Consider the following 20,731-nt stretch of genomic DNA (forward strand, 5'->3'; position numbering starts at 1 on the left):
ATCAAATCCTATTCATCACCGCTGGGAAGCAGCTTTCAGACGGACCTCCTTCACCTCCAGGCTTCTCCTGTTTCAGAGCAGCAGCTGCCCTCTCTGCGCGCGCGCACAAGCACACACACACACACACTCACCGGCTCCTGCTCATATTGCACCGGTCCATTAAATTTATCTAGAAAAAATGCGACTATCAACACCTCCATCAGCAAACACTGGCCTGATAAAAATCTGATCAGACATTCATTTATACTCACACCTCAGGAGCAACAGCTGCTTGATTGAAATGGAGGGGCGGGATACGATTTTTACCCCCCAAACCTGCATTTTTATTCATTTCATTGCTGTTTTCTAATTTCCAAAGAAAGGCTGTCAGCGGGTGAAGTAAAACGTGCACGGTTTATTTCAGCTTCTGTCGCTTACACAGACACATTTAAAGCACACTTTCACAAATGAAATATGTAATTTTTTTTCTCCTCCAAAATAAATTAAGTTCGAATAAATTAAGGGCGACGTGAAGAAAATAACAAACAAAATTTTTATGTGTTGAAAAAATATTTATAAATAAGGCCGACTGTTTCCCTTCATCAGAATATCTACAAAGTGCGCTCCACAAAGGTGTCAGTGAGAGGAATAATAATAATAATAATAATAATAACAATAATAATAATAATAATTCAAAATGATTCTATTTCATTTGGACACAAGAGGGGGAGATTAAAAATTCAACAATAATAATAATAATGATAATGATAATAATAATCTGATTGTCAAAGCGTCATTGCAGTGAACTTGAACATACAACAGGTTTACACATCAGTGAGTCTTCTAGGCCTAATTCACCATTAAACCGGTGGAAGAGGAACACAAAGAAAAAACAAAAACATTAAAAAACAAACCAAAGAAATGAGCCTACTCGTCGATTTTTAGCGTGAGTGTGTGTGTGTGTGTGTGTGTGTGTGTGTGTGTGTGTGTGTTTTAAATCACCATGAACGTGCCAACACTTGCGTAATGAGGTAGCCACACAGCTATACCGTGTGAATGTGTGTGTCCGTGCGTGCGTGTGTGTGTGTGTTTCTTCTTATTGCGATGCATTCACTTGGGGAGGTGTGTGTGTGTGTGTGTGTGTGTCGGGGTGGGCGGGTGGACGTTATTTGTCATGATTTTTTTTGTTCATTTTTTTTTTTTTTGGAGCCATAAACGCGCAGAAAACACACACTCCTGCCCCCCCGTACGAGTCAACCATGCAGCGGATTACAGCAGTTACGGTGCCTCATCAATTACTTCCCTACAGAAACAAACACCTGGGAGAGAAAAGACAGCGGAAATTCAATATGAGCTTATTCCACACACGGAGGTGCAACATATTCACAAATATGTACAATGATAAATATAAAAAGGCTATTCCGACTAAGGAGGATAATATCAATTATTCCTCGGTTCCCGTCAATATTATGCTTATTTTTTTGTACAATAATTGCCATAAGAATGAATGAGACGGAGCGTTGTCCCCCCCTCTTTTTCTGCTGATCACTTCCTCCCGTTATCTCAGAGAGTGTTCTGCGGAGAGCCGGAAAGATTTGAGCGTCTCAGGTTTTTCGGACAGGGTCTGAGTCCTTTCCCCCAGTCCCGGTGCTCCGTCTCCACTGTCAGAGTAAAAGAAAGGTACACCGCTGAATCCTTTTGCGTGAGGCTGAACCTTCCAAAAACAATAAAAAAAAACAAAACAAAACAAAACAACACTTCCTGGTCATACCGAGTGGAGAATAATCATCAGGTGTCCCGCATCCAAACCTCTAAAATACACCTACAAGTCTCCAGTTTTTCTTTGCGTCAGAAAGAAAAAGAAAAAGCAGAAGTTGCTGCCTGTGTTGAATACTTTCTGTGAACTCGTTTCCACATCTGGAACTCAGGCACTGGTGCACAAACACGGCTGTGGATGCTGCTCCTTTGCAAGGTGGACAACACTGTAACGGCTCTTAACACGATATTTGGTCCTTACTCTGTCAGGAAATGTGAGTTTTCTTCAATAAATAACGAATTCAGCCTACGGGGCGACGCAGCGCCTGAGGATTTCAGCGCAGTCTCATTTCGGCATTTCTTGAAAGCAAAAATCACGGATTGAGAAAGACTCCATCACAGATTAAATTGGTTTGGGCCTACTCGTAACGATGCAGGTAATTTAATTTAAGTGCGCTCAAACGGGGCTGAGTGTCGTACAGGTCCAGCGGCAAACAGGCACAACGGTGTACCTTGTTTTTCTGACAGTGTGCAGCAGCAGCAGCAGCTCGTCTCTGATTTGTCCTTTTGTAAACGTTTCCCCCCCACACGCTGGTCTTAGTGAGTCGCAGAAAACTTCATTCGTTTCTGCTTTTGCCTCTGATTGCAAAACCAAACCCGGACCACGTTCTTTTTCAGGTCCAGTTTCTCAGCGATTGCGGCGATCTTCTCCGAGGAGGGCCTCGGCTGCACGGCGAAATAAGCCTCCAGGGAGCGCTTCTCCGGGGCGGCGATAGACGTTCGTTTCCTCTTTTTGTCGCCCCCGTTGAAGATCTCCGGCTTGGCCATCTTCTCCCTCTGCACCCGCTCCGCCTCCTCCAACCAGGCCTCCAGGATCGGCTTTAGGGCCACCATGTTGTTGTGCGACAGCGTCAGGGACTCGAACCTACAGATGGTACTCTGACTCAGACACCCGACCCCGGGGATCTTAAGGTTGGCCAGGGCCGCGCCCACGTCCGCCTGGGTCACCCCGAGTTTGATCCGCCTTTGTTTGAACCTCTCGGCGAACGACTCCAGCTCCCGAGGATCGGGCTCCGCGTCGCCGCTGGTCCCCAGGGCGCTGTGGGACCCCAGGCCGTGCGGGTGCATGTTCATGGACTGTGAGTGGTGGTGGTGCTGCATGTGGTTGATGGCCGACATGTGGGCGGCGTGGGCAGTGTGTGAGGCCGTGGAGCAGACGTCCGAACCGGGCATGCCCCCTAGGGAGATGCCCGGTGTGAGGTGGTCCAGAAGGTCGCCCTCCAGGCCCTGTGCCGGCTGGTGGTGCCCCGGGTGGTGGTGGGAGGTGAGCACCGATGGGTGGTGCAGATGCGCGGAGGAGGAGGTCGGGGTGCAGGTCATGCTGGTCATGGTGGTCATGGTGTGGTAGGTGGCGTCTGGTTTGAACGGATGGCTCTTCTGGGCCACGATGTCCACGGCGGCCAGAGCCTCGGCTCTCTGCAGCAAAGTCTCATCAAAGCCGGCGAAGATGTTGCCCTGCAGCTGCCAGAGGAGCAAAGTCAGAGCGGTGAGAAGATGAAATGTGACAAAAACCAAACCACTGCCCTCATGTCATCAGTTCTAGCAGTTTAATTCCTCCACTGCGCCTCCACCATGCACAACGTTTTTACTGGATGAATCATTTCAGTTGGGGATTATTTCCTCTCATGTATTTGGTGAATAATAATAGAAATAAACATTTTGATTTCTTCTTATCTAATTCAAAATGAACCTTAAAGTTTAAAAGTCAAAAAGTCTGGTCAGAAAAGATTAATCATCAGTCAAGTTAAATTATTCATATTTTTCAAAATATCACACAGGCTTTTATTTTACCTCATTGTTTTCATTAACTCTTTCTACCTGTGAGTCGAATCTCCAAACATTAAAAGCTGTAATAAAGAGTGTCCAAGCTGTTCTACAGCTTCACAGCACAGACAACAATTAAAATAAATTTAAATGCAATTCTCACTTGAACTTTCTTTCTCACTTGCCAAACAAATGCGATCTGAATCAATTCGGACCTCATCGCCTCGAAAGTGTGTCAGCGCGGATGGATATTCATTTAAAATTAATATTTACGATCTCCTGAATAATTTCTGCGGACAATGAAATGAGAAGCGTGTGGGTTTGAATATGAATGGGACAATACGAGCTAACACGCGCTCAGAGAAAATCCACGCCGCCTCTTTTCCTCTTCCTTCCTCCATCTTTCATCCCGTCTGGCTGTTAGCAGCCTCGCCTGAGCGCAGGCTTTGGCTGCTCCGCGGCGCAGACTTCTGCTCTGAGTAACCTCACTGTCTGCTGCTGCTGCTGTCTGATCCATGCTGTCACATCTGGATCCCGACTGTCTGAATATTTGGTTAATTTCTGCATATATCATAGCATAACTTTCATTCCATCTTCCTCACTGGGAACTTTCTTTGCTCTCTGTTTTCTGGTTGTTAAATGGGAACATTTTTGACTCAATCAAAAGAAGAAAAAGAAAAGAAAAATGTCATTTTTCTGCCGAAGAACAACAACAACAATAATAAAAACAACAGTTTTAGTTAGATTCTCGTAGCTGATGTGGAAGAGCATCTGACTGAAACGCATCAGGGCAGAGCTGAAGGCCACGGATTCCTGCGTGGGTCTGTGAGCTGAACTTTAAACTCCATGACTAATAATTCACCCGCTTGCCTCTGTTCAAGTTTTAACATCAACTGGACAAAACACGACATAACGACATATTGCCAACCTGGAATCTTGAAAGCTGATAGTTTTGGAAGTTTTGCTTGCAGGAAGTCAGTGATGAAGTGACTTGTGGACTCACCGACGGTGTGGGCAGACAGGCCCTGCGGATGGCCTCCGAGCTGGAGTGCAGAGGAGTGTATTTGGGCTCGTGGAGGATGGGGTGCATACTGAAAGGCTGCTTGCTGTTCATCGACATCATGATTGCAGAAGTGAGGGAGGGTCGTTGTGTGTCGTCCTCGTTCGGCTCCGTTTTGCTTCTCTTGACAAGAAACTCGCCTCGGGTTAGAAAACCTGCCACACGCAGACACTTTGAATGAAAAGTCGACCGCAGGTGTCGCCAGGTTCGCCTACAAAAAAAACATAAACCGAGAAGGAGTAACTCCTGGGCTCCTGCGGGTCTCCTGCCTCCGTTTCGCCCGTAAATGACTTCTATAATAAAGATGCTCCTCGCCTCCAGCTCCTATATTGAACCACTGCCGCGCAGGCTCCTCCTCATTGGTGGATCTTCGCTCCCTCCCTCTGGCCGGCTCTACCAATCACGCGGTGCGCCCCTGACCGAGGCCACGCCCACACACCCACCCCCCGGCTCGCTGGGAAGGAGAAACGAGGAAGGATGCTGAGATGCGACACTCGTAAAAAAGTATTCGTTGAAATATTATTGAAAATGAAACACCTGCGAGAGGCTCCACTGACCAACAGCCTGACCAACAGCCTGACCAAACGGACTCAAAGTCCTGCGAGTGAGGAAACAAGCGCAGAAGAAACCTGGAAGAGATAAATGTTTGACAAACTGTTAAATGACTATTAAAGCACATTTTAAACAGGAACTAATTTGAGCAGTGTGTGACCGTCACCTGGAGGCCTCACAGGGAAAACTTCCGCTTGAATCCGTTACTGTCATGTCTGAATGCACATTTAAGATGTTTTTTAGAGCGCTGCAGAGGCCGAGAGATGACGAGCCTGCAGATGAGTACTCTTCTCCTTCAGCATGACGCTCACACTGAACCTCATCTGAGTGTGACTCCTGTTTTAAAAATATTTTCTTCTCATGTTTACATCCTCACAGCACATCGCTGCTAATGTGGTGATTACAAACAACAAATCTGATTGGACAACAAGGGGAAAGCGATCTGCCCTTTGGGTGATGATTGCTAATTGACAGGTTCGGTTTTTTTTTCTCTGTGTGATGAGGAGTCACACACACACACACACACACACACACACACACACACACAGATTCAACTCCAATTATTAATTAATGGCAGGAATTCCTCTGCCTGAACCCCATTCACTTTCTTGGCAATTAATACATTAATTAATCATGCTTCATTTACTTTGTGGCTGTAGTAAACCCCCCATAACACACACACAAACACACACACACACACACACACTTCTCTCAATTAAAGAATAAACAGGCCTGAACGGGAACTAAAGAGCACAAACACGTAGACGATGAAATATTTAAACATAAATCGCACGGGGTGACCGTGACGGCTGCTTGTCAATCAAAACAGGGGATTTCCGACGTGCACACGGAATAATTCATCAATAATTACCCAATAATCACCCAATAGTCACCCGAAGGCGTTCGCCGAGGTGGGGGGAGACAAAGTGTAAACTGAGGGGTTGATGCGGCGGAGGTTCTTCAGGGAAGCCCTCTAATTACGTCTGCAATAATAATAATAATAATAATAATAATAATAATAATAATAATAATAACAACGTATCAAAGCTGTGGATATTGATATATCTATATGAAATAAAAAATATGAGAAAATACACATAATCCCCAGATCTGGAACATAAAAAATACTTGATTGAATAGGAAAACTTGTAATTTAGGAGTAAAACAACATACAAGTTACCCTTATCAGACTGCAGAAAACCTTTGGGATCTCTGCTAACATCGATATCATAAATATAATAATAGAAAATTATTTTAACCCTCAGAGAATTTGTTGTATCAGTTGCAGTTCGCTAATCTCCCAAAATTCAGAAGCCTAAAAGATGATGAGCCGAGTTTATTTAAAGAGACGTCTGTGTGCATCATGTGACACAAGTCAAAATGACGTCACAGTTCAGTCCGGTTCAGTGTGCAGTTGGACCAGTTTTACCTCAGCTGTTGAATCCACTCTTTCGGACTTTCTATTAAAATTTAGTTTTACTACATCATTTTCAGCATTGAAAGTATAAAAGTAAAAATTACCAACGAACTGCACACTGAGTCATACATGTTTTGGTCACAGGTGCATCTCATCTCTCATCACTCAGACTTAATGGTATACAAATGAAATCAACACCAAGCGGGACAAGGTTACTTCTATCATGTCGATAAAACAAGTTGACAAGCCGCCTTTAAGTCGGTGAACAGTTTGTGATCAAAAAGAGAGCAGGAGAGGCAGAAAAAGTGAGCAGCAGAGTGAAAATGACAACACAACACTGATGTTACAGAAGAAGAAGGAGAGAGAAGAAGAAATGAGCTTAAAGTGTCCTGATGGGAACACGTCTGCTCACCCTGGATCTCATTCTGTTGCCTCCCTCTGATTTGTATTTCATGATAAGCCCCAAAAACAATTATTTTTTTTGGCATCTTAAGGAGAATATGAGTTTTAGTAAAGTTCAAGGTTGGTTTTATTGTCTCCCCAAAGGAGAAAACTGCCTTGTCTGTAAGTGTAAATTCTTTTGTTATCATTAAACCAAAAATAAACCAAAATGAAACAAAAACTCTATCAGATGAATGATTTGGTATCACTGAGGTTTGACCAACTTGACATAATTCAGCATTAAAGCTCACACTCAGGTGCTGAAACTCCAGCCCTGACTCACCAGCTCGCCTGCAAAAGGAGCAGCAGTGTCGGTGACGGCCAGCAGGAAACCTGAGCGAGGCCCATTGTCCTGCTGTGGCCGCGGCCCTCCAGAGGGTCCCCAGCACCCGCTCATCAAATATACATCACCCTCCTCCGCTGGGACGCCGGCAGGCAGGACGGCCCTCTGGGAAGGCGACACCGGACGGACAACACGCAGGGAGTCCAGCTGGGGTGGGAGGGGGGGATGAAAGGACTGAGGAGGAGGAGTTTGGGCAGAAGAGATAAAGGAGAGAGAGGAAGTGAAGAAAAAGGAAGTTCAAACTTGAAGGTTATTTCAATAGCAAGTCATTTGATTAACAAAGACGCTGGTTTATCTGAACAGCTATGCAGTCAATGTTCACTTTCTGTCTAATATAAAAACAATGAAACAAACAAACAAATTAAATATGAGCGGCAGGATAACAGAAGCTCTGAAATCCAGTATCCTGGAAAAAAATCTATTACATTTTTTTCTGTTTACAACAAATAACAAATAAGGACAAACAAAACACGCAGACCAGACTGAGAACAAATTAACTGAAAACGTGCAAAAGAAAATGTAGCTTTTTCTTTGTGTCCATCCACTATTGTTTTGTGAATATCAGGAGTTTAACTGTAAAATTTACATATTTGATCTTTAAGAGTTTGCCGGTCAAACCTCAAACGATGTGGAAAACATGATGGAAATATGACATCTATATTTGTTTCATGCATTCATTTATTGGTCTCCACATGGTATGACACCATTTTTAATCTCCTCAGATTACATTTAAGTCACTTTATGTGCTGTTCATCTTGTACACCAACTGACTGAACTCACCCAAAGCTTAACAGCTTTCCAGGATTACGTCAACTTCCTGTCCTCTTGCAGTGGCAGAGATTCTCCTTTGAGGCTCAACTGGAGGGGTCAACGTCGTTCTTCCAAAATGTCTTCCCTCATTTGGCGTGTTAATGATGGCGGTAGAAAGAGTCTGTCTGACATGCTAAAACCTCCTGCAGGTGTTCAGCTGGGTGACACACACCACACCAGGACAGCACACCGCAGAGATGCTGGACTGAGGCCGGGTTAGGGTTAGGGTTAGGGTCAGGGTTAGGGTTAGGTTGCCCCCAAGGTTGCCCCCCTTTAAAAACATAAAATTCATAGACACATGAGAAGAATTTTTCATTTTTTTACATTAAGGTCTAATAGTTCACTAAATTACATTAGTCTGTTTTCCTTTGCTTTTCTTGCTTCATCTGGCAGTTAAATGACCTGTCACACATCTGATTGTCAACTCTGCTCTGGTTGTTGTGTTTAAATTTAGCCGTCAGAGCAGCTTTTAAGTTTCTCTATTTGGCACAAAAATTCAGCTGCAGTGTTTTGCAATCACTCCACCGTGGGGTCGGATGTATTTTTGCACCGTGTGTACGCATTTTTTGTTGACCACTAGTATGTGTGTGTTGCACAGAAGACGGAGAAGAAAACCGTTTTTTATTTGTGTGTATATGAACAATGTATGTGCAAGTGTGTGTACAGTACGCTCAGCTACGCATGGGTGACCGTGTGTTTAGAGTGCAGGATGGACTCTGAGGGATCAAACGTCCGGCGAAGCTTTCAGCGAGCAGAACATGGCCGCCACACTGCGTATTTCTGCCACATTTAGCAAATGGACACTGAAGTGCAGCCGTTGGCCGACATCCACCGCAGACTGAACGCACGCCTCCTCACGTCGCTCCCTCCTCTTTCCTTATCTCCTTCCTTTCTCATCCATTCACTCTTGTCCTCCTTTCCTCTCCCCCTCTGCTTCTTCCAGCTCTGAATTATTGATAGTGAGTAAAATCTGACGTTGTAAACTTTGCTACCATTCACCAAATCGGCCTGTGCTTCTCACCGAGGGGGCCCGCCGAAGGGTAGGCGGCGTCTAACCACACACTTTTAATGTAATTGCCTGTAGACTTCCTTGTAAATATTTCATTGTCTGCCAGTACAAATTAAAGACACGAGGCTGGAAGAAAAGGTTAGTTGGTTCGCTCAGGGAGAGATTCTCAGCACTTTACCTGGAAAAGGGTTTCACCTCCCATCTATCCCCCTTCTTATAGGAAACACGCTGAGAGACCGTGGCAGACGGCCCTTCTGCTCGGCTTCGCTTTGTGAGATGAGAATGTAGACGTCATCCGTGTGTCACCAGCACATCAGCATGCTTTGTGCAGGCAACTTATGGACAGAAAGTGTGCAAAAACAACTTGTAGCTCCACGGCTACTGATATTAAAGTCAAGATTTCCATCTGTCCTGCTCCCTGTCGGCAAACTGTGTGTAGATCCAAATATATTTTCACATTAAACTCAATGAGTTGGACTTATTTCAACCAAACCATAGTTGAAAGACTAAAATGGTTTTGGTGTGTATTATTTGCTTCTGAACATCAGTGCGTTGAAGTGACTGTGGCTTCAGCAGAGCTTCCTGTTGGTCTGATTGTCCAGGATCTCCGGCTTTATCAGCCTACAGCAGGACTTTGACTCATACAATGTCATTGTGCTTCAGGCTCTGTGGATGAGAAAGGAAAGAAAGAAGGAGGCAGAGAGAGAAGTAAAATATGCATGAAGGTGGTACTGTAAGCTGAGCGACCAGGACAGGATGTTACAGTATTGTTGCTGGTTTAGCAGGGCAGCCATGTTGTGAAATGGCTGGGGAGCAGCGCAGGGTTGTTCGAGGCAGAGTCTCAGTGGAATACAAGTGTGTTCCAGCCATTAACTCCCATCTTCCTCTCTGAGCACAGAGAGCAGAGTCTGGTATTATCTTCTGAATTCCATTGTCATCTAAATTTCATGTAAAGGATTTACCAGGATGGTAAATGTGGCCAATCTGACCTCCTCTGACAATTGAAGGTCAATAATGAATAACTGAGATTTGATTTGGTTCAAACATATTAATGTATGTACATACTGCAGTGAGCGGGAATCATCCATGAATTTCAGACAAGCACCTTCATTAGCAAATGAGTGCAAAGTCCGGATGCTAAAAGGTGCATGCATGTTGGACTCAGACAGGCCAACAAGCCTTTTGTCTGAAGGAAAAGACCCCTGTGGTCAGAGCCTGAGTCTTAATTTGGACTGATTGACTCTACTAATACAGGCAGCGCTGGCTAGGCTAAAGAGCCCAAAATCCCACTAATTACATTCATATTGGACAATCAGCACCTCATTATTTGCATCCACTGTCAGCTTTAGGTTCCAGTGCAGGAAATGGGTTTGTCTTGCACGTAGCAGGGTGGCAGAAGGCAGGTCGTGGAGGTCAGGAAGCTCTGACCTTCATGTACCAGGGTTCACACTTTGCAGTTGATGTTTGCCTTTTAAATGGGTCACAATTTTGATTTTGTATCATTGTGAGTTCTCAGTCATCCCGGTCATGGCAGTTGAAGTGCTAGAAGCGAGGGCAACCAGATTTCTTCAGGTTGTTGAACTTGGTTAATTTGGTTTTGTAATTGTCTAATCCTAACGATACTTTAATCATGCCCACAGTCTTTCTTCAACCTTCGGTGGTGAGAATCTGAAAAACTTAACGTCTGGATGTAATTCAGGGCTTTGCAGAGTCATTCCTTAACTGCATTCTTACCTGGGAGTTGTGCAAAACCTTCACCATCTCTTTCTAAACCACAATCAAATTTCATCTAAGGGGGTGTTGGATTTGGATCGAGAGTTTGTTACAGTTATTTGGTATCATTTGGAAATGTCTCCCAGTTTCAGTATACTTTTTGTTGAGTCTCCAAATTGGCTCGGGTCAGGCCAGCTGCAGCTACAACCTGTAGCTGATGGGATTGTTTCTAACTGCTTATGACCCGTCACATTTTGACTGACATGTTGTTTAGGTTCTTTAGCTCACATACCCATGAGTCTTGCCCCTCTGTGCTGCTACTCACCATCACAGTCGCCGACTTTCATATTCTGCTCTTTTCAGTCTAACCACCGCTCTGCCCATAAGGTTATTTTTTATTCACAGTTTCTGCATTTTTTATGTTTACACATTTTATTATCTTCATGTGTGTCTCCCCCTCATCTCCTCTTCATCTGCTCTGTCCGTGTGCTGCACTTGGCTACCTGATGGGGACGAACAGAAGAAAAGGGAGGAAAAACAGTGAACAAGTAAGGACAGGATGTGACATAGATAAAGAAAGAAAGACAGTAAATGAGACTGAGAAAGAGAGAAGACATATTTTGGATCAATAGATTAACTGAGTGCTCATGCATTATGCATCTGAGCCCTGCAGCACTTGCACATAAAGGGAATGAAGGATTGGCGTGTAAAAGCTTTATAACCACGGGCCTGTTTACTCTGAGCGTACAAGGGGACCGCTGTCATGCCAAACCAAACCAAGCCAAGATGAGACGGGGTCTTGCCTGGAAACAGTCCCAAACCTGCAGCCCAGCAACATGGAGCCAAGTTCAACATCAAACCAAACCAAACAATTGTGCTAAAATTAAAAAAAAAAACTCATGTGAAGAGCAAAGAAAAGAAAAGCAAAAGAAAAATCTTTATTCTCTCATATTTTAAACCCAAATGTGTTAAAATCTGTATCAGTGAGTGTTTCTCCTTGTCCAGGATGATCCTCCACCTGACAGGTGTAGCTCATTCACACGCTGATTGAACCCTTTGATTACTGCACAGGTGTGTCGTGGGCTGGTCACAATAAAAGCCCACTCCAAAAAAAGCGCAGCTTTTCTCACACAACACATGATAAACACTTCAGAGGGGTTATGATTTCAGTAGGCATGAATGACAGACAGCAAATGTGGGTGCATTTTATTGATTTGTTTGATCAGATTGAATGGACAGACAGACTATGATGGGGGGGCCTTGTGTTGCAGTGATCTGTGCACAGTTCCTGAAAGCTGAAAACATCCTGGTTGTTGTGTGACCACACCAGACATGTCACCCACTGAACACGTTTGGGAGGCTCTGGATTGATGTGTGCAACAGTGGTGTTACACATCGTGCCAACATCCAGCAGCTTCACAGCCATTTAAAAGTTAATCACCCAACAATCCACAGGCCACAATCAGCACATTGATCAGCATGATGTGAGGCAAATGATCTTCCCACCAGATACTGTCTGGTTATAAGATAAGATGAACTTTATTGATCCCACAGCGGGGAAATTCACTTGTCTTGGTAGCTCACAAAAACAGACATGGAGTGCAAAAATGAGCAAAACAGTTTCAAAAAATATAAGGAGTTTAATACATTTTCTTATCTATGCTCCCCTCACTCCTTTTGTTGGGTATCTGTGACCAAAAAATGCAGATCCGGAACCCCATAAATCCATAGTTCAGTCCCTAATAAACCACTCGCATCTTTTTTCTTGATAAAGCAGCACATTTTAGAGTGTGCTGTTACTGTGACCATCTCATGCTGCAGGTGGATGGATCATTGTGGCAAAGGAGAAGTGCTGATTAACACGAATTTAAACAAATTTGTGCTTAAAATCTGAGAGAAAAAAATCATTTTTTGTCCGTTTTAAAAAACAAAGGTCTTAAATCCTTTGATTCCGCTTGTGCAAAAATGGGAGCAAAAACAAAAGTTATCAGACAGAAGAGCCACAGTTCTTTATTTTTTTGAAGTGAAATAATATTAAAACAAAGGGGGGCTGAAGCTTATATAAAGCATTTGTTTAATTGCATGCTTCTTTATTCTTTTTACTCTGAAAGTTTAAAATCAAAGCATTCAGGCCAACTGAGCAGCATCCTAACGAGGACGATTGGCTCCACCTGGACAAGGTGGTTTTATTCTCAGGCAGCTCTGCTTTCTTCTCTTCTTCTTCTTCTGAGAATGCATGAAGAGTTTTATACTAACCATTTCATCCATTTAAAGAGTTAATTGATCTGACATCTCAATGTAAAGAAACATATTGTGTTTGGACTCGTCTTCAGGTTGTGAACAAACATTTTTGAGAGAGCAAGGTTGTTTTCAGTGTGTAGGTTCACAATTAAATAGATAGATAGATAGATAACTACTTATACTCAAACAAGCCAACTCATTTTGCTAAAGTCAGAGCCAATAATCCTGTGATCCCAAAGACAATGTACTGCAATGAGAGATGAAAAGGGATAAAATAAGTGCTGCAAAGCCTCAAGGCATTAAAGAGACTTTTGTTCACCTGTGGTCCAGTGAGCCACGGTGAACTTTGACCCTTTTTTAACACAGCATCAGGGCTCTTCACATCATCCTGCTGGCTCCTCTCCTTCCTCCGCCGATCCGCCGACATTGGCGTCTCGACACTCCATGGAGGGCCAGGCATCAAACAGCTCAGCCCTGTGAGCGTTTCCCCAGAGAGCCACCATGCTCATTTCCATACAAACAAAATCCTCAGCTCCTCTCTGCTCTGTACTACAAGAATAGAGAGCAGTCGAACAAAGGGAAAACAAGTAAACAAACAAAATGATGTATGAACATGTCACTGGGATGATGGGGAAATAATAAGGATTAGAAGAGTGTGTATGTAAATGAAAATGTATGTTTTTTTTCTTTTTACTTCTGTCTCTGGTGTTTGGCACCGAAGGGAACAGCAGAAAATGGCTGCAATACTCAGAAGAGTCAGAAGAAATGTGTCACAGCTATTTCAGGCAGCCACGTGGAGGCTTTGTTTCAGATGCACCCCAGATGCATCCATCATATGATGACGATTAAATAACTTCGATCGGGACTTCCGGTGGAGCGAGCACCTGAGATGGGCGCCTAGGGGAGTACACTGTGAGGCCGTTCACCATACCATACACATCATACATTTTAATCAGGTTAGAGACCCAGCCCTAGATAAATCAAAAGTTGCTAAGATTAGTATATAAATCTCAAGCAGCTGTTGAGGTTCTGGAAGAGGAGCTGGGTCTAGTCGATATTTGAAGGGTTTTACACACCCAGGATAGGGAATACACCTTCTGTTCTAACACACACGCTTCATACTCGCGGATAGACTATTTTCTAATAGCTAAACAACTAGTGAGTATGACTGTGTCAATTGGTAATATTGTATTGTCAGATCACGCTCCAGTAGAAGTGGTGTTAGGTTCTGGGTCTTTATCTGAAACCCCTAGAAGCCGTTGGAGACTCAACACCTTGCTGCTCCAAAATGAAAAATCCTGTAACTTTATTAGAAACCCTAACCCTAACCCTAACCCTAAATCCTGTAACTTTATTAGAAACCCTAACCCTAACCCTAAATCCTGTAACTTTATTAGAAAGGAAATTCTCGAGTACTGGGAATTTAATGAAGGGTCAACTTCTAACCCAGGTCTAGAATGGGACACATTTAAAGCCTGCTTGAAGGGTTGCTTAATACAACACAGTTCTTATTTGGAAAAAACAAACCGCTATACGACTATTAGAATTGAGTGTTTGCTCAATTAAACGAAAATGGAACTAAACTCTATCATACAGAAGAAGGCGGAATATGCATTGTTTCAGTGTAGACAGAGGTATTATGAACAAGGTGAAGCGGCAGGGAGATCTCGGCAGTAATTGCTCTGATATATAAAAAAGTTAGAAATGCTCAGCAATGTAGAAGCTATCGCCCAGTGTCTCTAATAAATGTAGATGCTAAAATATTGGCCTAGCTATAAGGTTGGCGGCACACTTGCCAAGTCTTATACACCCAGATCAAGTTTGTTTTATTCAAGGAAGGTCCTCAGCAGATAATGTTCGCAGATTACTTCATTTAATTTGGCAAGTAAGGAATAGCACTGAGCGTCTGATAGAGTGGAGTGGCTGTACTTGTTCAGGACGCTGTTTAGGTTTGGATTAGGCTCCTCATTTATAAAATGGATTAACAAATTCAAGGGTATCCCCACATTTGCCTCTGCACCAGTGTACAAGACAGGGCTGCCCCCTGAGCCTCCTTATTTTTGCACTGGCGTTAGAACCCTTAGCAGCGGCCATCAGAAATAACACAAATATCATGGGTATCCAAGCTGGAAAGAAGGAACACAAATTATTTTTGTATGTGGACGATATTTTGTTATTGACCTCAAATCCAGATACAGTGGTCCCTCAAATTTTGTCTTTGATTGACACCTTCTCCCATATCTCAGGTTACAAAATAAATTGGGTAAAATCAGAAGCAATGCCTCTGTCTAGTTTGTGCCCACCTGGTATTAGGCAGAACTGGCAGTTTAAATGGCTTACTTCGGGTCTAGTGTATTTGGACATAAAGCTTACATCAGGTTTAATGACAGAAAATATCCTTCTCCTACTTCTGAAAATCGAGAGCACTTTACAAAACTGGGCTAAAATAGGTTTATTGCTGCGGGGAAAAATAAACACTCTTAAAATGATGGTTGTTCCACAACTTAACTATATCATGTGCCATTTACCTATGAGCTTCCCTCCCTCGCTACTTAAACGATTTAATACAGCGGTCGCTGCCTTTTTATGGGGAGATAAAAGACCTCGTTTAAATAGAATTAAAATGTATGCTGCAAAGGAGAACGGGAGGACGGAGGCCTCAACCTGCCAAGAGTGGACCGGTACCACTATGCTTTTTCTCTTAAGCAGCTGGCCAAAATATATATTCCGGAGGACCAAGCTCCAGGTTGGGTCCTGACTGAGAAAGAACTTACTGAACCGATTCCATTAAAGGCTTTTATTTCACAAAGTGGGGGAAAGTTCCATCTAAGAATCCAGTAATGTTGTTTGCAAGAGAAACCTGGCAAACGTCACATCGTCTCATCGGCTTAAACCCTACTTTTACTAGAAGGTCACCTCTATGGCATAATAAACTACTGAATGTGGGTAGAAAAACCCACTTATTGGAAGTCATGGGTTGAAGCAGGGATTATTTTTATTAGAGATGTTTTTGAGGGCGATAATTTTATGGGCTTTGCACAAGAATCCCGAAACGAGACTTTTGGAAATATTTGCAATAAAGAGGCTGTATAATATCTGCACAACGAAAACTCCCTCTATTGTCTCAAACGGAGTTACAAAAACTGGTGCAAGAGAGGGAGGGAGTGGAGTTATCATTCCACCAAACTTTATGGACTGGCCCTTACTACGGGATGTAGGATTGTTCTCAGACACTGGAAGTCAAAAAATGTTATCCCATTTAATGAATGGATGTGAAAAATAACTTGCAGAGGGTCAGTGAGATGGACGGAGTTTGGCTCAAACTGAAACTGCTGGATCTTACATTTCCCAGAATGCAACTCTGTAACGTCGTCTTATTAGACGCTCTTGTCTGATGAAAGGCCACACATTGACTACTGGTTCTGTTATAAATTTGTTTAAAATCTGTTGAAAAGGCCAAACCAAATTTCACCTGATGATGCCACATTCTCATCGCCCTCAGCAGGATTTGATGTTTTTATTGCATGTTGGCAAATGCTAACATTCTTGTTAGTCTTGCTTGTACTGAAGGGCAGAGCTTTAAATATTTTGTCTCTGTGGGTACGATGGTTGACTCATTAATCCTTGCTGAAGCAGTCCACTCATTAACCAAATTTAATGGCTTAATTAAAACTTGCATGAGTGTGTGCGCTTGTCTACATTTCAGGAACTGATGCCCCACTGAGAACTGAACTCAACACCTTGACATTGTTAGAGTCCTGCTCACTCAGGACCATATGAATGAATGAATATACTGTATGAGTCGGGTATTCAGGTCTCACGTATACCACGGAGCTCCAGCTGGTGCAGAACGGCGGGGGTCTTTGTGTCCCATGTCCTCCCCCCGCCACCCCATCTCTTGTCTTTACCCCCTCTACACACACACACAAACTCTACCTCACCTCCCCCTTCCCCTTGACTCCCCCCGTCACCCACTAACAGGATTAGAGGACGGAAGGTGCTCGCTCGGCAGACCGCAGGATGTATACAAGAGACAGAAAGAAATAGAGGTGTGTGTGTGTGTGTGTGTGTGTGTTTTGTGACTGAGGCTTAGTGGGAAAATGCCCTCTCTCATGTTTGTAACTCTGATGGACCCCAAAAGCTTTGAGACGGTGGCCCCAAGAGAGAAGAGACACAACTGGGACTGTGAGCCTGTCCATGTGACCATGTGTCTAAGCATGCTGTCTGTGTGTGTGTGTGTGTGTGTGTGTGCATACGTGTTGTATTTCGTCTTGTGCTGTGCTTTTTCTCGGTATGTAAACTTGATGATGAGGACGACATTCACATTACTGTATCTCTAAAAGTTTTTTAAATTCATTTTATAGCTTTTCTTTTTATTTATTATTGTGTTTTAACTTTTAAGTTAACACACAAAATCCAAGTTAAGTTACTTCATCCTGCTTTTGCTTTGTCTGTCTGAGAACTTTAGTTTTAAAGGGGCCATGTAAAACTTATTTGAAATGCTAACATACAGGAGATGCTGCAAAAGCTGAAATCTAAGTCAGATGAACTATCTTAAATCAGGATAATATTTGCTTTTTCATCATTTGACAAATACCTTTTTTTTTCCCTCATCATCCCAACTGAGAAGTTCTCTTCACACTTCAGAGAGCAGCAGGTGTGTTTGAATGCATCTTTTCATCCAGAAAACCAGAAAATGAATCACAGTCACTTCTGGATTGATTCCCATGTTTCAAACAGGGTGTGTTGACTCTGTACTGCAAACACTAAAATTGGGGCAGTTGGAAATGTTAAATAACTGAATAATTAAACACAAGCGATCATTGTTGTCATAACCCACATTTTTTTGCAAAATTATCCACTTTCAGTGTTCTGTTATATTTGACAGCACATCTGCCCGGCGCTAGTGAAGAGCGTCTTCTGCATGCATTAGAGAACATCTGCAGATTTAGCTGATTATCATATCATCTGTCATACTTGCCAAGCGCATCACCATGCAACAGATGTTTCCAGAGAAACGGAGTGATAATGTGGTGCTGCACCTCGTGTGTAGCTGCAGCATGGGTCCACCACACGCCTCTGGGTCCTGGTTTCAGGAGAGGCCTTTACCTGCCTGTGCAGAGTGCATCAGGAGGGCCGGCGCTCTCATTACAGCTACAATGAAATAATTATGAATGGTGCGCAGAGACCTCATCACAGGAATATCTATTGTATTATTTATTCAGCCGGTCCCCTGGTTCAGGGGGAGAGAACACATATAAACTTCCAGCCTCACTCCTCTCCTCACTCAAGCTCCTGTTTGCTGCTCAAAGCAGAAGCGCCCGCTTGCTTGCTCTCTTTCTTTCATTCTTTTTCTTGATTGTTCTTTTTCTTTGTTGTTTTTTCTTTCGAGATGAGGCACAGGGAGCATCCACCAGGGCCCTGAGGCCTGAACAGTCCGGTCTGCCAGCTATGGACGCTCTACACTTGCCCTCCACTTTATTTTTTTATTTGCTCTCTTGTTTTTGTTTTTTTTTTTTAGTTTTGTTGTTTCTTTTCACACGACTGGAGCAGCTCAGTTTTTACCAAAGGACTACAAACAAGAACTAACTGGGATCTGTGGGACGCATTCTCAGTCTCAAAGATTTTCTGAACATTTTCAAATTTCATTTTTGTTATCACAGATGTGGCAAACAAAACAGATTCTTTGAAGAGAATCAGGATAATGCCAGACCCTCGTGAATAGAAACTTTGTTTTGCGGAGCACGGAGGGTCACGGAGGACGACGCTGCAGCAACAGCATGCAGGCTGAAGAATAGGCCTCATTCAGGGGCTGCGCTGGATGTGTAGGTGGTGCAAGAGATGATGGACAACAAAGGAGAAAGAGAGGTGGAGGAACTGAGTGGCTGGGGTGACAGCTGCATCGTGGGGATCGGGAGGGAGGCGTCGCCTGGGGCACAACAGGTGAGTGATGCTGCTGCCCGGCTGACTGTCCGGCTGGCTGACTGGAAGCACTGAGCGATGGCTAATTACTACTGACTGGCTGACGTGCTGTTTGAATGAAACAAGTAGGCAGCGCAATATTAACAGTGTTTTTGAAAATGAAAGTAAATGGGATTTCAGGATTTCTTTTCCGGGTCACATTACAAAACACTCAGAGTACAGAAAACAAAGACGCTTAAGCAAAGAGAATTTGTGTTTTTCAGTTTGGTTCACTTCACTGGATGTTTAGTGTAGAACATGACACTTCAAGTTTCTTTCATCTGTGTTCACTAAATCAACTAACAGGCCAATTTCTCTCCAGTCTGATATACTCCATTGTCTATTATTGGCTGATTATTGATCAGGCGCTGACCTGCTGGCTGGTTGGCTGCAGGATTCTCACTGCTGTCCTGTTCAAACAGATCTTGTTTCACTTCATCAGAGACGCAAAGCGTTGGAAGTCAGACTGATTTTGACAACATTTATTGACTCATCACTGGTTTAACCAGTTATTTGAAACAGAAAGACAAAAGGTTTTTGACAATATCTGTGATTCATGTAAAATATTTTAAACTCTCCAGAATCTTAAAATGTTAAATTTTAAAGCTAAGCTCATGCAGCACATTTTGACTTTGACTGTGTGACAGTGGCTGATCTGTTGTCATCGAACAGCTGAGTAAAACCACAGACTTCAAGGCTGTCAAAATCAGAATCTGCAAACATTTTTTTATGTCTATACATTAACAGGAGTTTCAGCGAACCAATCAAACTCCAAACTGTGCCGAATGCAGAAGTCAGACGCCTGACAAAAAACACCGCTTTGTTTTTATAGTAGCTAATCTCACTCGTTACTGTTAAAGCACTTTGTAGCCCAGTCCCTGATTATGTCTTCAAGTAAACCCCCCACCATTAGCCTGATGAGGCCTGAACTCTGGCTGGATGTGTGAGACTAAAGCTTTGGCTGTTAGGACACCTGAACTCCGGAAAGAAGAATTCTGACGTACTGTGTGTGAACACATGTGTATGCACATCCATATGTGTGTATCCACATTTAAATGTTTTTAGGATTTTTAACTATTGTTGCAGTTATGACGTTGTTTTGTATGTATGTATGTATGTATTTATTTAAATATTTTGGTGTTTTATTAGTTTTTATTTCCTCATTTTGTTTTCACCGCCAAATCATAATTTCTTTTTATTTTTGTTTGTTTTTATTTTGGCTTGTTAATCACCAATTTTAATTTCTTTGTAAATAAACTGTATTATTATTACAGTTACCACTTTTGCGAGACCAGTTGTTTTTGTTGCATGATGCAGTGCCAGTGTGAAACAGAAATAATCATGTTCTGAGTACATCAAGATGCCTTCTCATCCTTCACGTTAACACTTTAATTACAAGACCTTTTTGAGGAAAACTCTCTCCATGAAACGGTCGTTCTGCTCAGCTGATTGTCGGGGCTCTGCAGAAATCTCACTGACACATTTGTCTCTTCTTGCCATCCATTGTGGCTGGCTGATGCTTTCTCTGCCGGTTAGAAAGCAGCGCAGCTTGTTGTGCTCTGCTGGGACAGTTTGGGTGCTGCCTGGGACGCAGTGAGCGTGCTCCATCAATAATGCAGAATGTTT

General features: G+C 43.2%; 1 protein-coding gene across 1 annotated transcript; it reads right to left on the reverse strand.

Annotated features, from left to right (window-relative positions):
• Nucleotides 1-373: 373 nt before the first annotated feature.
• Nucleotides 374-5,221, reverse strand: pou4f4 (POU class 4 homeobox 4). The gene is made up of 2 exons (XM_046411735.1): nt 4,562-5,221; nt 374-3,255 (listed from the first exon to the last, which is right to left on the reverse strand). The coding sequence occupies exons 1-2, from the start codon at nt 4,679-4,681 to the stop codon at nt 2,332-2,334; spliced, it is 1,044 nt and encodes a 347-aa protein (XP_046267691.1). The 5' UTR covers nt 4,682-5,221; the 3' UTR covers nt 374-2,331.
• Nucleotides 5,222-20,731: the final 15,510 nt, after the last annotated feature.

Source organism: Scatophagus argus, chromosome 14 (assembly GCF_020382885.2).
Source record: "Scatophagus argus isolate fScaArg1 chromosome 14, fScaArg1.pri, whole genome shotgun sequence".
NCBI classification, from domain to species: Eukaryota; Metazoa; Chordata; class Actinopteri; family Scatophagidae; genus Scatophagus; species Scatophagus argus.

Bases quoted from the DNA above. Each gene is read 5' to 3' on its own strand.
- pou4f4 (XM_046411735.1), bottom strand. From the start codon at position 4,681: ATGATGTCGATGAACAGCAAGCAGCCTTTCAGTATGCACCCCATCCTC. The intron at 3,256-4,561 runs GTGAGTCCACAA...CTCCTCTGGCAG, and splicing joins CCTGTCTGCCCACACCGTCG to CTGCAGGGCAACATCTTCGC.